At 39.2% G+C, this 17,483-nt stretch overlaps 1 protein-coding gene across 2 annotated transcripts in view; it reads left to right on the plus strand.

Annotated features, from left to right (window-relative positions):
- Positions 1-906: 906 nt before the first annotated feature.
- OSBPL3 (oxysterol binding protein like 3) overlaps positions 907-17,483 on the plus strand; it is a 39,757-nt gene continuing 23,180 nt past the window's right edge. For both annotated transcript variants that reach the window (XM_057420442.1, XM_057420443.1), the window contains exons 1-9: positions 907-1,144; positions 10,045-10,161; positions 10,375-10,428; positions 10,638-10,751; positions 11,513-11,683; positions 14,462-14,588; positions 15,412-15,515; positions 15,656-15,748; positions 16,366-16,522. In XM_057420442.1, the coding sequence (XP_057276425.1) occupies positions 1,052-1,144; positions 10,045-10,161; positions 10,375-10,428; positions 10,638-10,751; positions 11,513-11,683; positions 14,462-14,588; positions 15,412-15,515; positions 15,656-15,748; positions 16,366-16,522 (1,030 nt within the window). In that variant the 5' untranslated portion in view covers positions 907-1,051. The remainder of the gene's footprint in view (positions 1,145-10,044; positions 10,162-10,374; positions 10,429-10,637; positions 10,752-11,512; positions 11,684-14,461; positions 14,589-15,411; positions 15,516-15,655; positions 15,749-16,365; positions 16,523-17,483) is intronic.

Below are 17,483 nucleotides of genomic sequence, written 5' to 3' on the forward strand. Positions count from 1 at the left end.
TTCCCAAGCTGAAAGTCAAAACACTGCACTGCACCAGCTACCAAGAAGGGGAAAAATGACTGCTACTGCTGAACCCAGGACACTCACCCAAGACAATAAACCCTGAAATGATACAAAATTTATAAAAGTTTCTCCACCACCCCAAGTTTTGGAAAGCATCACCCTTTTGTCATGTCCTCTGTTTGGTTTTAAAAACCATATGCAGTTACCATGACAACTCTGGCCCACACTGGAAATCCCTTAGTGCGAGTTTCTGGCATGGCTTTTATTTGCATATGCTGCAAGCAACAGTGTTATTAAACAGGCTGGTGCTTATTCTTCCAGTCACTGACTGATACAACTGATGTGACAATGATTACAACTTTCTGATTCCAGGTGAGAGTGGTCATGAACAGCTCTGAGCAGCTGAGTTTCCATGCTCACTGCTTTAATGTATTGCTCTGTTACAGAAAGAGATTTATTTATTTATTTTTTCTTTGCAACCTGAAGCCATGCTTGCTTATTTAAATTATCAAGGAACAGGGAAAAAGGGTGTCATCGTCCTTGTGAGACATTTTATTAATGATTTCTTCTCATTTTGAGACTGTTTTGGTTCATTTTAGATAGATACATTTATACTCTATGAATGTTTAATGAATTTAAATCCTTAAAAAGATCCTTTATACTGTACTTTATCTTCTGAATAAACAGTGACAACCAAAGCGTACACTTCGTATTCAAAACTTGTTGTTCCTGTTTGAGACTTGGAAATCTATCTGAAAGTGATTGTTGGAATAATTTATAATAATGTGCAGCAATGCGGCCAGCTTGTGTTACCAAAGGCTTTATTTATGATTCATGCTACAGGCTGGCAGTAAGAGACATCTAATAACTTGGCTTTTTGGTTTTCTCTTCTTTTTAGGAATTTCCATGGGATGCAGATCATGCTGCAGGACTGTGTTTGGGTAAAGGATGAGTTCTGCATTGTTCTCAGGAGTCTTCCAACACGTTTTCTAAATTACCTTTTAATGGTGTTCTAAGTGAGCTTATGCGAAACAAATAGCATTGGATCATGAGTGAGGAAAAAAACTTTGGTGCATCCCAGAAAATGTTGTCTCCTTCAAGAAGTACTAGCAGCTGCTCCTCCAAGCAGGGAAGTCGACAGGTAATGCAAACCTTCTTAACCAAACTGAAAACATTACTAAGATTAGCTGTTACTTTTGCTCTTCAATATCAGTAGATCTCTTAAACTCTGTTTTTCTGTTGCTTGCTTATCTTATGTTATCACTTCTTTGTTTTCCTTACTCTTTTTTTCTTATTTCTTCTTATTTTGAGTCATATGCAGTAAACACACATTATTGAATAGCAGGCATTTGTAAAACTGAAATGCTAGCAGTGAATGTGAATTTCTATCATGTTGTATTTGTGGTGTCTTTATAGTGAAATATTGCTGCCATAGGTCTCAGATGCTGGAATTCTGTATCTTCCCTGTAAGATACCACTTTTGTGTCATTGTGTAATTGCTCTTCTTATTTCAAGTTTCTAGGGAAAGGGGTACATGCACGTGTGAAAACACATTTTTCTGAAACTTACCAGAGTTTTGAGAACAAAAAGGTGTTTGTGTATGTTTGTGTGTGATGGTTGTTGTAAAACTATACTTTTGAAAATAAGTGTGTGTCACATGATTCATCTGAATGCCTAATGCAAAGGATGCTCTGTTGTTTGCAGAGGTGATGCTGTTCTTTAACCGTTATAGTTTTAAAAGACATGTCTATGAGTGTTTGCACCTGAATAGCATCACCTCTGTTTTTGCAGAGGTGATGCTATTCTTTAACCATTATAGTTTTAAAAGACATGTCTATGAGTGTTTGCACCTGAAGAGTGAGGCTGCTGAAGACAGCTTTTGTTTGTGGGCAAGAAATGTTGAACTGCAGCCATGCTGAGAATTAAGCTTAAAAATGCTCAATCCATGCTTGCAAAATCATGAGCACTATGCTCAAGGTAAACTTTGATTTGTACCAATGCTGGCTTAGTGGAGCTCTTGAACCTGCACAGGTCAAAATTTTAATTGAAATTGAGCATCCCAAACCCCAGAAAGCTTTGGAGACCTCAGCTGTGTTTTGAAATAGCACTTGCTTTTCAGGGACTTGTGACTGTACGTGCAATTGGCGAGGCAGACAAATCTGAACAAGTGATGCATTTTGAAGTGCTGTGCCTGTAAGAAATGCTGTGCATTTCCAGGATACCAAGCAAAAAAATCCTTGCTGTCAGGGTGCCTTTTTTGTTTTCCTGAAACATTAATTTTTTATGTCCTCGGTATGAGAGTACCTTTGAAAAGTGTAATTTAAAACGTTTCATATTGTCTGCTTCAACAGTTCCTGTCTGTCAAGTGTTTATCATGTAGTATTTAAATAGTAAGATTTACATGAGCATGACTAAACCCATTGGTGTATTACACAGCCTGTATAAGCTACAATACATATGCAGAAGCAGTTTCTATTATATATACTATTATTAGTGGGTCCCATTTCTTATCCATTCTGTTTTCACCTGCTCTCTTTGGACAGAAGAAATAACTTAGGAGGGTTTAATGTCATCTTGTCAATCCCCAATTTTTCAGTCTTTGATCCTTTTACAAAAATGCAAGGTGTACCTGTCCAAGGTGAGAGATGCAACCTGGTGGTTTGTTTGTATTCCTGATGCATCCGTCCTTATTCGTTGTAGTCAGGCAGATGGCAGATTGCCTCATACACCTGTCAGGTCAGGCTAAATGAAGGTATAAAGTAGGTTGTTTCCCAAGATATATTGAAGTGATAATATGGAACATTGTGATAAGTAACTCCATTTTGATCCTAGATATACTCCTCTGTGCTGCATGTGGAAAGATGGACATTTAGGTGTAGCAGAGCCAGTACTCTGCAATACTTATTGGCCTGGACACAGGAGTGCTTTGGGTGAGGAATGGAAATCTCCCTGTTGCTGTTCTCTAAAAGGCTCTGGTCTTGCAGATGATAAAGATTTTTACCTTTCTAGATAGACCCTCTCTAGTGTAGTAATCATATAGTAGTGTAGTGTAAATCATATAGTATAAGGTGTATTATAAAATCTAAATTGTTAGTCTGGGCAGTGAGGGTGTTACAACTTTCTTATGTCCTGTCTCTTTGCTCCCCCCTTCCCACAGATAATTTCTTGTCACAGCTGATGAAGTAGTTTTGTTTATATCATTAACTACTTCTTTTCTCACTCAGCCTCTTTATTGGTAAATTGGAGCTTCACGGTCTGTCCCAACTAATACCCGCCTATGCAGGGCTGACAAGGCTGAGTGATAGTAATGTCTGAGAGTTATTTAATTTGCCCTTTTCATCTGTGTGTTAGTTGAAATGACAGCACTTCAGGTGTTCTATTAAGAAAACAGCAACAATCTGCCGTTTCCTAAAACTGTTAAAAATCCCCTAATCCAGAAAGTACCACACGTGCAATATAGGCCTCCAGGAGCTTCCCCTTCCATCAAAGTCCGTAGAAGAGTACAATATGGCATTGTTATTGGTACTTTATTAATAATATCATGAAAGTTTAAATAATTTTGCCTTATGATGTGCAGATTAAGAGTGATGTGCTGTGATTTTGATACTCTTTGCTTCATCTTCCAGCTCCATGGAGAAATTCTTGCTCCTCTTTCAAACACTTGCACCTCTCTTGGCGACCTTCAGGGCTAGGCTCACTGCAGCTTAATGACAGATCTGCGTTATGGGTGCTTTTCTCTGTGCTACTGGTCTGACACAGAAATTCTTTTAATCTGATTAAGAAGAAAGGCATTCTGAAAAATGCAGAGGGAAGACTGGGAGATTCTGGGAGTGGGGTGGGGTTGGTTGTCCCCAGAATAGTGGGATCTGCATGTTAAGCCTCTCAGATTTCTGAGGCACAGGCTGCTGCTGATACGAACTAGCTCTATATAGTAAGCGACCTGAGTTTGCACGTGGAACCACAGTAGTGTAAGGCTGCTGTGTCTGCTAAAATTCAGTTCCGTGCAGAAGATAGGAGAATGTGTTAGAAAAGAGTTGACTTCAGCAGGATTGCAGGACTTGGAGGGGGGGGTGGGGGTGGGTGTTCTCCTTCTTTTGCTACACTTGGTGCCCCCATTCTGCCAGATACATTTGCACTGTGAACTGAAAAGGTTAACAGTTAATCCTGTTCCACTAAATTCACCTTGAAGCCCCATAGCAGGTTAGAGGCTACTGCCACTTCCCACCTCCCTGCTCTTCTCTGTCCCTCCTTCAGTCATGGACAGGGATCTGTTGCATGAAGCCATAGCTCAAACTGTATTTTGTGAGGAAGGAAGGAAAGCTGGTGTTGATCTTTACATCTAAATTGACCTGTGATCAAAAGATGGTGGCAGTTATTTTTAAGTCTAATATGTTAAGTAACTCTTAAAATAGATTCAGTAGGGAAAAGGTTTATGTCTGGAGCGCTGCTTAAAAAAACTGATGTTCTAAAAAAGAAAATTAAATCATTTCTGCCCATTTTATGAACTGTAACAAATGCTTTAGTTGCAGCTGATGCCAGCCCTTACCCTCCACAAAGCAGGTTTCTATTCTTGGCACTTTAAAATATTCTGTACAACTGACTGCATTTTACACTGGAAGAAAATCTGGCACTGTCATCTGTTTCGTTCAGGGAGTTGCAACAGCAAGCTTTGGTCTGAGAGCCATTCAAGCTCATTACTTCATTCTTTCTTTTGAAATAATCCACCTTGAGGAGCTATACAGTATAGAATAATGCAGAAAATGAAGAGGCTTTTGTATTATTAAACAAAGAAAATTACTACAGTTACATAATGACAGGCTTATCTCTGATGACCAAAGTGTATGGGTCTTTTTAATTCAGCAAGAGGAGGTATAAGTCAATTAGCAACTACAGGGTGATTTTTTTCCGGTGCTGATCTGAAATGAACAACTTTGGACCTGAGAAAAGTTAAGAAGTGTGTGCTCATCCCTTGGCCTTGAGTGAAATTTTTGCCTGGGCAGCAAATGCAGTGTTGATCGTCTTGGGCAGATACTGGCCCATAATGATACAGGATATTTTCTAGGGTTGTAGCGTTCAAACATGACCAATCAGGACATCAGAATTCTGTGTTAATGCCATTCAGCTGGGAGTTCTGGAGGGTTTTTTGGGGTGGTGGTTGTTTGAGGTTTTTTTTAGTTTAGCACTGTAGTTTGGGGTGTCTTTTTCAGTTCCCTCTTGTGGGATAGGAATCAGCAGAATCGACAATAATCTGAATGCTTTCAGTAGCTTTCAGGAAATCCTCGATCTCCAATTTCATAGAATCATAGAATCGTTAGGGTTGGAAAGGACCTTAAGGTCATCTAGTTCCAACCCCCCTGCCATGGGCAGGGACACCTCACACTAAACCATGTCACCCAAGGCTCTGTCCAGCCTGGCCTTGAACACCGCCAAGGGATGGAGCATTCACAACTTCCTTGGTCAACCCATTCCAGTGCCCCACCACCCTTACAGTAAAGAACTTCTTCCTTATATCCAATCTAACTTCCCCTATTTAAGTTTTAACACGTTATCCCTTGTCCTGTCACTACAGTCCCTAGTGAAAGTCCCTCCCCAGCATCCTTATAGCCCCCTTCAGATACTGGAGGGCTGCTGTGAGGTCTCCACACAGCCTTCTCTTCTCCAGACTGAACAGCCCCAACTTTCTCAGCCTGTCTTCATATGGGAGGTGCTCCAGTCCCCTGATCAGCCTCGTGGCCTCCTCTGGACTTGTTCCAACAGTTCCATGTCCTTTTTATGTTGAGGACACCAGAACTGCACACAATGCTCCAAGTGAGGTCTCACGAGAGCAGAGTAGAGGGGCAGGATCACCTCCTTCTACCTGCTGATCACGCTCCTTTTGATGCAGCCCAGGATACGGTTGGCTTTCTGGGATGCGAGCGCACAATGAAGCTGGCTCATTTTCATTTTCTCATCGACCAACACCCCCAGGTACCTTCTCCTCTTCTCTGCCCAACCTGTAGCTGTGCCTGGGATTGCTCTGGCCCAGGTGTAGGACCTTGCACTTGTCACAGACCACTTCACAAGCATGTTGAGGTCCCTCTGGATGGCAGCCCTTCCCTCCAGGGTATCAACCGAACCACACAGCTTGGTGTCACTGGCAAACTTGCCGAGGGCACGCTCAATCCCACTGTCCATGTCACCAACAAAGATGTTGAACAGGATTGATCCCAACACCGATCCCTGAGGGACGCCACTCGTTACTGGTCTCAAGCTGGACATTGAGCCATTGGACCACAACTCTTTGCATGCAGCCATCCAGCCAGCTCTTTACCCACCAAGTGGTCCACGTATCAAACTGATGTCTCTCCAATTTAGAGACAAGGAGACAGTGCTGAATGCTTTACACAAGTCCAGGTAGATGATATCAGCTGCTCTACCTCTGTCCATCAGTTCTGTAGCCCCATCATAGAAGGCCACCAAATTGGTCAGGCAGGATTTCCCCTTAGTGAAGCCATGCTGGCTGTCACCAAGCACCTTGTTTTTCATGTGCCTTAGCATGCCTTCCAGGAGAATCTGCTCCAAGATTTTGCCAGGCACAGAGGTGAGACTGGCTGGTCTGTCATTTGCTGGGTCATCCATTTTCCCCTTCTTGAAAATGGGGGTTATGTTTCCCTTTTTCCAGTCATCGGGAGCTTCACCTGACTGCCATGATTTTTCAAATATAATGGACATTGGCTTAGCAACTTCATTCACCAGCTAAATTTGTTCTTCTGTTATTTCAAACAGATAAGAATAGGTGATAACCCATCAGCCTCATTCATTTGCCTTAATTTTAGAGAGTAAACACTTTTCTTTCACTTCTGCAGCTGCTCCCAGCAGTAGCCAACTGATGCTTATTTCTCATTAAATGAGGTGTCAGATCTGTTGCAAAACAAAATACTGATCCAATACCCTGTAGGGTCTGGGTGAAGAGTGGACATACCCAAAAGCAGTCACAGCAGCAGTGTTTCGAAAAATGTGGAGTTTGGGGGTTCAGGTGGAAAAGGCTGGGCTCTTCTGGACAGACATACATGGAAGAGGACCAGATGCTGTTAACACAGTGTTGCATCTTGCAGCTGTTTATCCTCTGAGCTATTCCTTGCCCTCCCTTGGGTAATATAGTTATTAAATAATTTTGTGCTTTTAGAAGGATATGCTTTTAATTCAACAAAGCTGCCTTTACATAAAGCTTGCAATTGAAGCGTGAGTAGGAGACTTGCATTCACCACCTGAGATTTAGCAGGCCATTGGGCCTGCTTGATGGGAAGAAGTGCTACCACTTTAGCTTTCCTTCCTGTTTTCACACTTTTTAGTTGTGAAGGCACATTCTTGGCCACCTCACTGACCTGAAGAACAGTGAGAAATGTGGGTTTCCTGCAGGAACGTGGGACACACCTTGTGTCTCGACTGCAAGGGAAGCCCAGACAAAAGTGGAGTTGCAATGCAGGCCAGGATATGCTCCTTATTTTAAAGTCTGACTAAAACTATTGACACCATGTATATTCCAGGTAGATGTAATTGGTTGAGCTGTTTCTCAGATGCTTCCTTTCTCTTCACCTCATATGCACAATGCAGCATGGTCTGTCTCACTTCAGGAGTCCCTTTCTTTCTAACTCGTTCTTAAAGAAAGATGAATCTGGATTCTTGTGTTTGATTTGATTGTGGTCAAATTTCTGCTTGTCTCCAGCAAGCAGACCACTCTATCAACCATATACTGTGTTTAAGCTTAACAAAAATATTTTGAGAACTTGATATGAAGTTTAAGAAAGTTGTTTCATTAGATATAATATTAGAATATGGAAAAGTATCTCTTGTTCACTGTTCTTGACTTAGATTAGTTCTCAGTGGAAAAGTTATGTGTTTGGGTACTGCAGTTTAATATATTTTGGTGAAGCCAAGGGAAATAGCTTGCTTGGTCATCAGGCAAAACAGCTTTTAAACTCTTCTGGCTAATTTAAAAAAAAGGAATAAAAACATAAATGCAACATTTTTCTTAATCTTGTAGGTACTCCTGTTAGTTCTTGATGAGAATTCTCTCTCACTAGTTCCATCAGGTTTCTTGCTTTTTAGAATGTTTAACTTTATCCAAGTCCATAATTTGAAGTCATCTAATGTCAAGATTACTTTTTATATTGGCTCATTTAATAGATCATGTTTTCTGAAGAGATGAGCTTTTATCCACATGGGGACAGTTAAGCAGGAGTAAGCTCAGCTATTACTAAAGTTAATGTAAATTGTAGCATTATAGTTTATTTCATTATGTTTAAAGAGGCTCTCTGTCATAATAACAGTCTCAGCCCTTGTGATTATGTAAGGGTTAGTAAATAGTATTTAACAGGGAAAAGAAATAGAAGACCACTGCAGAAACTATTTAGTGGTCTAATATTTACATAAAGAATATGGAGTGTGGCTTCTGATTTTCAACAGGAAAAATATGATTTCAGTAATGTTGGTTAGAAATAAGGGTATCTGAGTAGCTGTGAAAATCTCTCTCAAACTTGAGGGAGTTACAAAACCGAGAAGGATAAAACCCATGCTTGTAGGGGCAGAATTTGTGTGTTGTGATAACAATTTCAGTTAGGACAACCACAGAGTTGACTTACCTTCAGGTAGTAGAACATCACTGGGTGGTGTGTAGGATGTTGAGTGATAGGAGCTGCTTAGCCCCACATTTCCACTGGTGGTGTGTGGTGAACTCAAGCCTGGGAAGCAGAGCAGCTTTCTAGTTTGTTCTATAAAGTGCAGTGCAAGGGAAAAGAATAATTAAATAGTGGAGTGCCACCAGTAATGTGGTGAAATAAGAGGTCACATTCTTTAAGCTGTTTAATGAATGTATTTTTGAAGATGGTTTGCCTTTATGCCTTGTTAATGTAATGAGCATATCACCTGATGTAATTTTTTCTAGGTTTCTAGGGATGAATGTTAAGGACTCTGGAGATGGATAAATGAGCACAACTAGCGCTCTTGCTGGTTCTTGTTTCATTTTTGTTTGAAGAGTTTTCTGTCAGGCAATTTCGTTTTGAGAATAGTTCCCTATGTATCTTGCAGAGAGGACAACAAGTACCTACCTGGTATAGTTTTGTTTTCCCAAAAATGTTTCATACTTCTCCTTTTTTGTCATTAAATGCTGTATGTTAAAGTATTCTGTCTTTTTCAAATATACGATGGTTCTGGCACATGACATTTCCTGTCCGTTGTCCACAGTTGTAGATTTGTTTAATCCTATGGTAGCTAGCAATAAATAATTCATGAGATCTCTGATCAGAATTCTTGAAACTCAGGTCACATTATCATTAGCAGTCCTTCCATAAATAAGAACTGTAAAAATACTATGACATTCATTCTCTTCTCTGTTATGTTGCTGCAGGGTCTTTCATTTAAGAGCTCCTCATGGCAAAAAGAGAGATTAATTAGAGGTGTATCTGATGCAGGGTGGTTTTTATTTTTCTTGTACTCTTCCTTTATGTCATGTCCTTATAAGTACTTGAGTTACTTCCCTAGGTTTTTTTATATGTTTTTATTTAATGTAATTATTTTTACTTTAGGGAGGCTGCAATTCACACCAAACACAAAACCTTGAGCTGATGAATATAGACTAAGGAGTTTTGTAGAAAAGGTCTTAACTTCCAGCGTCTCTTATTTCTGCTTCATAACTTACAAAACATGTCCTTTTTGCATAGGCTGTTTGCAGAATGGTTTTTATGCTAAATGGTAACTAGGCTGTGGCTATACACTGTGTGTATAGAAAAATATACATACAAAATTCTGGTAAGCACATACATTCAGTGAAGCATGGTGCCATATAAACAGTGTTTAGTTTGGTTTGTGTCATTTCTATCAAAGGAAAAGAATCTTGTCTCTGGGAAGATACATAAAAAAGTATAAAGAGAAATCTAAGGTTAGATTTCAGCATAATTTATTTTGTTTTAATTTTATTTATGGCCTTTTTCCTCTTGAATCTCTCTTAACAATTCTGTTCTTTGGAAGAAATACGATCTACATCTGGATTTTCTGTTTAAGCAGGACAGCTGGGAGATTGTAGAAGGGCTCCGGGGAGGAATGAATTATACCCAGGAGCCACAGAAGCAGGAGGGCTGCTTGCTGAAAAAGAGGAAATGGCCTTTGAAGGGCTGGCACAAGGTAGGAAAGGAATGTGTATCTGTAAGCCTGATGCCGTGAGAGTGGGACTTACTTGGTATGGTTTTGTGGCAAAAGGATTACTGAAGAGCAGAGAAAGTGTTCTCCAAAGAAATGGGGGGGTGGGGGGCTGTTGAAGGTGTGATGGGTTTTTGTTCAGTGTTTTTTAGGGTGTCTTGATTAGTTGGTTTTAATTCCCTGCATTTCTGTTTACAGAGATACTTCTTTTTGGACAGAGGGATTTTGAAGTATTCTAAATGCCAAGCTGATGTAAGTGATCCTAACCTTTTAAGGCTGTTATAAAGTAAAATCACTGTTTTATCCGAAATAACAGTAATTCCATATTGATGGCAATAGGAAATAGAGTTTCAGCAGTTCTAAACAGTAGGCCGAAGGGGGGAAAATGACAGTTTCAGCAGGTAATATCTGTCTTTTTGCTTCATTCTGGAGTGACTGTATTCTTCTTACTTTTTTTGCAGATAGAGAGAGGGAAGCTTCATGGCTGTATTGATGTTGGACTTTCTGTCATGTCTGTAAAGAAATCAACAAAATGTATAGATTTGGATACAGAAGAGCAGATATACCATCTGAAGGTAGATCTTCATGATTGTTATAACCTTCCTCCCAAAATGGCAACATTAGCTCATTAGCTGTATATAGTGGAGGTCTGTTAGTTAAATTAAAAAACCCACTTTTTAGTCTCAGCAGGCTAATTTACACTACTTTGTAACATGAGAGGCCTTACTGTACTGTTCCAGAGTCAGTAACCCTGTTCTGAATAGAAACTTTGAAGATGCCTCATATTTGGCAGCACTCTTTTCACCCAGCACTTTTTTCGGCAAAAGCACTTGTTGCACAAATGCTTTTTTTTTACAGTACTTTTATCTTGCTCTTTGTCTTATCTATAGGAAGCATTTTTCACTGCCAAGTATGCAGCTTTATCTATCCTTGTGAAATAAATAGTTTTAAAATACATCACCAAAATCAAATTTCTACTTGTAGTTAGGTAAACCTTGACTAAACCTTAAAAATGGCAATTAAGAAATGACAAATGTTTTCTTTTTTAATTTATATTGTTTTTTTTTCCATCTACGAGTTGCTAAGTGTTGTGTTCTGCATTGGAAGTCGTAACTATACCAACTCAAGTTTCTCATTTTGTTGACTTTATCCTGTGATTAATTTTCTGTCATGATTAAGCACATAAGTATGCATTTTAGTAGAAGCATCATTAGAAAAACTTTTCTGATATTCAGTAAAGGTCAGCCAGGGCAGCTGTCTAATGAGTACAAAATACCTTAGTTTCTTTGTTAGTGATTTTGCATGTGAATGCTGTAAACCCTGTATTTTTGTGTAGGTGAAATCTCAGGAGCTGTTTGATGAATGGGTAGCAAAACTTCGTCATCACAGGATGTACCGTCAGAACGAAATCTCCATGTTTCCTCATGATGTCAATAATCTCTTCTTCCCTGTGTCTACTACTACGGACTCTGTCCCTGGTTTCTGTGATTCTACCCCAGGTAGAAAGGTAATAGTTGTGATTTATAAATAAAGACCTTTCATCAGGGATTAAAGTTGGCTGATTCATATTTATTAAGTAAAGAGCATAATGAAGGTTTGTGGTGGGGTTTAAGTTATGATCTGAAATGACAAGAGCAAAATATTTATTTATTCCCAAGCCATTTTCTCTGTGGTGCTGTCAGATCTTATAATATTCTCTCATTGTTTAACACAGCAAATTGTATTTTCGTGATGACTTTTAAAACTGCATGTTGAGTTAGAATTCTCATAATTTTTGACATCATTCAGTGTTTGTCCGATATGTGCTGGTGACTGTTACTCTGGGTCACAGAAGAGCATTCAGCTGATTTATTTTTTCTCCTTTTTTCATTTATCCTTTGGCTACTGAAACATCTCTTTCTGCATTAATGAATCTGACTACTGAGTGGTATATAGGAATTATCCAGGAGCCATCACATGTGGCCACTTTTAATATTTTTTCACTGAGGTAAAAGCATTATTCAGACCAATCCAAGGACCATGTTGTAGGTGGGTATGGGATCTAGATGGGTCTGGCTGACAAAGTACTCTTCAGGTAGAGTCTGTGACTAAGATTCACGAATGACCTGACAAAGGCTCAGTCCAAAACTGACCTCTCTGATGCAGTCTTGTGGAAGAGTGAAAGAGATCTGTGCCTGAATACAGCTTCTGTGCCTTCAGGAGTCTGGACATTGACATTCACCCAAAGAAGCTCTTCTGCTCCAGTTTAGATTCAGTGATCTCTTTTGAGAATAATGGTGTTTTTTTTAGCGATACTGTGTTACTATAACTGTAATGACTGTTTCTGTCAGCTCGGGAGTGGCTCCGAAGCAATTGCCTCTTTGTTATCCACTTATCTTAAGGTTTCCTTTTCCCTGAGTATATTGCTGAATGATCTGAGTGGGCTTCAGTGGGCTTCACTTCCAAAGTTCGTAACTTTGGTAGTGTTATCCTGTAACTGTCCATAAGTTTTACCAAACACAAACGTGCCTGAAAAGCTTTTGGCTATTGCTCGAGAGGGAAGGGATCTGTTTGAGTGGGCAGCTGAAAGAACAGCGACTCACCCTGAGGTAATGGGGCTATTCTGCAAAGGGCTGTCTGCGTGCTTTCTGTGGTGCCAGCACCTCTGTGCCTCTGACAGCCTGCTCTCTCCTGAGGCTGTCCCCGGAAGGAAATGGTAAACCGCCTGTGACCTTTCAGTCCTTTTCTCCCAAAAGACAGCAGGGATAGAAGGGGAGAAGAATATTGAGGGCAAAAGTGAAACTTTGCAAAATCCGTGATATATCTATGCCTGTGCTCTCCAGAAAATGAAAAAAAAAAAAGGAAAAGGAACTAAATAAAAATGAAGAATCCATGTGATCCATGTCTAAAATCTGTGCTCAATGTCAGGAAACGAACCATTTCTTCTTTGGCATGAAATTCACTTCTAATTTATTAACCCAGATTTGCACTGCAAAGAAGCCTTACTTATTTTCATGTGAAAAATAGAAGGGGATAGTTCTTAAGCTGCAGTTAATCACCTTAGCTCTGCTGAAGCTAAATGGAAGTTTGCCAATTTACACCAGCCCTAGCTTGATGTTAGTTGCATCAATCCAGCAGTTAGGTTATTTTAAGAAAAATACGTAGAGTGAATTTGGCATTGCATTTTATTTGCTTTTAGAAACATCTGATCAGTTTTCACATCTGGTTTTTATTGCTGTTGGCAGGTAGGTGTATGTATCCACATATGTACATGTGGAATTCTTGGATTCTAAAGCTTAGCCTTGCTGATCAAAAGCAAAACTATGCTAACTGGAGCTACACACACTCTCCTGCCTGTTTCTTGGCAAAGCCTACTTCCTTCTTCCTTCCTGCTCATCCCCCTCATGTATATGAGTACTGGAGAAGTTGGCTATATGGGATAGATTTCTGAAGAGAGAAACATGGGATTTTTTCACAAAATGCCAGTACAATTGCTCATCTTTAAATTCAGCTTACTTGTGCTTTCGAAGGCACTAGGGTTACTATTTGAGAATACATATATAGATGACTAAAGCTCATACAGCTTTATGTAGCAATGAAAAGCTAATCTACACATTAGTTTAAAAATAGTTTAAAAATAAATATGCTTATTGCTGCTTACTACTCTTGCATGCTGACTATATAAATTGACACAGGACTGAATGACATCATGTGGACAGTGCATTTTATTTGATTCTGTGTGGATAAGTTTGAAAATGATTACTGAGATATTGTAAAAAGGTAGTATTTACTGGGATGAGGTGTATGGTCACACATGTATTAAGGCCTGTCAAGCCAAATCCATGCTAAAGTCATACAACCTTGAGGGAGTGATATTTTAAAATAATATCTGTTAGATCTTGTTTCTTCACGGAAAAACAGCTTCAACAAATATGTATGTTACATTTAAGTTACTTTGGGGGCTTCTTTGGGGAGCTTGGAGTAGGAACAGAATGTCCAACTGGTCCTGTTCAGATATGGTGCTTTAACTGTATTAAGTTGACTTAACTCATGCAGAACTTTGCCTTTCCTCAAAATCTGGCTTTCTGAAAATTACGGTTCCTTTACTGCTTGTGGACAGCAGTTACGTTAGATATCCTGACATTATGCTCAACAACTGCACACCTAGTCTAGCTCATACACTTTTTTGCCTCCATGTTGTTGATTCCTTCAGCCCTGATCACGGACTTCCACTGTTGGTTGTTGAAATCTATGCATATAACATTAAAATACTGCGTTTTAATAATTCATTTGTTCTTTGGAACAGGCAGGCAGCTTGACCAAACAGAATTCATTGTCAGCCGGAGGTAACTTGTCATTTTCCTTTTCAAGTAATGAGTCCAGGATTTCGTCTTGGCTACAGTCTTCTGAAGACATGGACAAATGCTCCAGAGGTAATGATATTTGAAGAAAATTGAAAGTAGCCTAAGATTTCCCCTAGTTTCTCTTGACAATGAGAGTACTACACCATTAAGTGGTCATTAGAGTTTTTTATGAAGCTGGTGGGAGGAAAGGGGTGGTTGTTGGTTAACTAGCTACTCATCTTCAGAAGGACTAGTGAATCTGAATGTGGGGGTATCAATTGTGGGCACCTCTTCAATGAACCAATATATTTTAGTACATTTCCTTTTATATACAAACATCACCTTCAGTAGTAAGATTTGAACTTTCTTAAGCAGTGTATTCAAAAAAAAGAAGCATCCAAAAAAATTGACAAAGCACTAAATCTTTGTACTTGAAAGTCACCTTCTGCTTTCATGCTTTCCTAAGAGCATGAAGATCTTTCTCATGTTGGTAGTGTCTGTGTGACAGACACTGTGTGACACTTAGTTCTAACTACCAGTGAGCTTCAGCTCTAATACAGGGGTGCCTCATCTAGGATCTGAATGTACAGTTCAGTCTTGATGCTTATGGCATTGTTATCCTCACCATGAGGAGCTCTGACTAGTCCCAAACTGCAGTAATTATCACATTATTCACATTTTTCTGCAACCAACTGGGACAAAGTATCATGGTCATTATACACACCATATAGATGCATTTAAATATACTGAACTTGAAGGTAGAATACAAGTGTTTTAGCCAGTTGTCTAAGAATGAGCTTTTAGTCAATGAATAACTTAACCTAGTTACAATCAAAATTAACCTACAAAGAAAAAAACTTTCCCCGTGTCTGTTACTTTAGGGCAACTGAAAATATTCTCTTGTTCAAAACAGAGCTCTCCAACTGTCACACATACTTACTGGAAATGAACCAGCTGTTACAGAGCATGGATGTTCTTCACAGGACATACTCAGCGCCTGCTATAAATGCTATGCAGGTTTGTTGTTTAAAAAACAAAACCAAAAAAAGTTTTCCCTTGCAATTCCGAACATCAACCCAAATACTAATGGATCAGAGTATTCTTAGCTCTGCTGATTTTATGGCAATCTGTATTATTTTTGTCCTGTGTGTTAAAAGGTTGGACCTTTTGAAAGCCCAAAGAAGGAAAAAAGGACACACAGGAGGTGGCGATCCAGAGTTGTTGGGAAAGAGCCTAAAGGAATGTTACAGGTAGACTCAGTCAGTGCCCATCTTTCTCTAAATCTTAGTTATTGATCACTTCTGGGTGTGACCAGTTTAGGAAATATGAATACTTTCTAAGTAGTGTCCTGTGCTACGTCATTTTAAGTGGTAATATATCAGACAAAACATGAATATGTTGTTATTGCTATCCACAATAGGATTTGCGCTGTTACTTTCAGGATACTGGCCATGTTTTTTACTCATGTTTTCAACCTGCCTCCGATGTGGGGGGTTGTGGTGGTGTTTTGCTGTGGTTTTGGTTTGGTTGGTTGGGGCTTATCAGTACAGATTTTTGTAATTTCTCCAGGTATATTTGTACACATTTGCATCCAGAGATGAAGCGATTAGATACTTATAAGTGAGGAAAAATAATATAGCATATGCTACAGCTCTCAAAGAGCTTGTTTCTTGGAGTTTCGCTGAATTTCCAATTACAGTATCTTGGGAAAAGTCGTATCTATGGTTTCATATGCCATGTACTTCCAAGACTATTGGTAGTTGACAGTTTTTCCATTTTGGTGCCTCCAACATGTAATGCAGCTGGGTACAACCAAACTTTCGTTTATAGTTTGTAAAACCATCATGAATGGCTGTCCTCCTTACAGGTGCCTTCAGTATTTTCTGCCCCTATGAGACTGCATGCTTCCAATCCAAACTTATCTACAATAGATTTCGTAGAGGAGAAAAATTACTCCGATGGCTCTGAAACATCATCAGAATTTACTAAAATGCAAGAGGACTTATTTCATATTGCACATAAAGGTAAATGAAATTGTCTTTTGTGTGTGGCTGTATATTATCGTGATTTAAATAATGATGTGACTTCTGAGAATGTTTAGAAAGAGCAGAAAATGCCCTGCCTGCTTTTAATTCTCTTGAGGAACTGCAAATGTTGAGCTCTTGAGTCATTTGAAAAAAAGTATCTTAAACATCACTTTAAAAAAATTTTATTTAATGAAGGGCAGCACTTTCTTTGATGTGCTAAAGACCTAAATTGCCAAAAGGTAAAAATCCTAAACTTAATTGCTACAAACACAACAGCAGATTATACTCTTTTGTGCTTGCATGCATATGTGTGTATATGAGCACATGTATGTTTCTATACTTGGTGTGCTTCACTGTATTTCAGTCAAAATTTGTTGGTGATGCAAGGGTTGCTATGGTAGTAACCTATTTTTAGTGAATACAGAAGAGAATACCCTGTAAAGCAGCCAGAGGGGCAGCTGGACTAGAAATGTTTCTTCTCTCCAAATTATTTTTCATTAGCAGTGCTTTGCTCCATCACCCTCACACCAGTAATATTTTAATAGTTTTAAGTGATCTTGGTGGGAAAGGCATTTCAGCATTTATATCTGAAAGGCTTCTGGAACTACTGGCTTTGTCCCCTTTTGCACAACATAATGGTTGATGTTACCAATAGGCATTCTTTGCTTGTTGTCACCCCTGGTGCTAATGTATCTTGATTCCATTACATAAGGAATGTATCAGAGTCGTAAACTTCATAAAGTCGGTTATAGTCAAAACTGGTGTATGTTTTCCGAAAAGAGAAAAGAAGTGGGAGTAGGGCACAGTTGGACAAGTTGCTGTTAAGCAGAGCAAAGAAATCACCTACTCAGGATGATCTCACCTGAAATGTCCATGTCAGAAACTTTGGTTAGATTGACCCACACATTTGAGAGACAGTAGACTTGGTACTATTTAATACAGTGTCAATTTATTAAGA

Source organism: Pezoporus wallicus, unplaced genomic scaffold, assembly GCF_028554395.1.
Source record: "Pezoporus wallicus isolate ANWC-B61680 ecotype Strahan unplaced genomic scaffold, APGP_CSIRO_Pwel_v1 contig_5441, whole genome shotgun sequence".
In the NCBI taxonomy this organism is placed as follows: Eukaryota; Metazoa; Chordata; class Aves; order Psittaciformes; family Psittacidae; genus Pezoporus; species Pezoporus wallicus.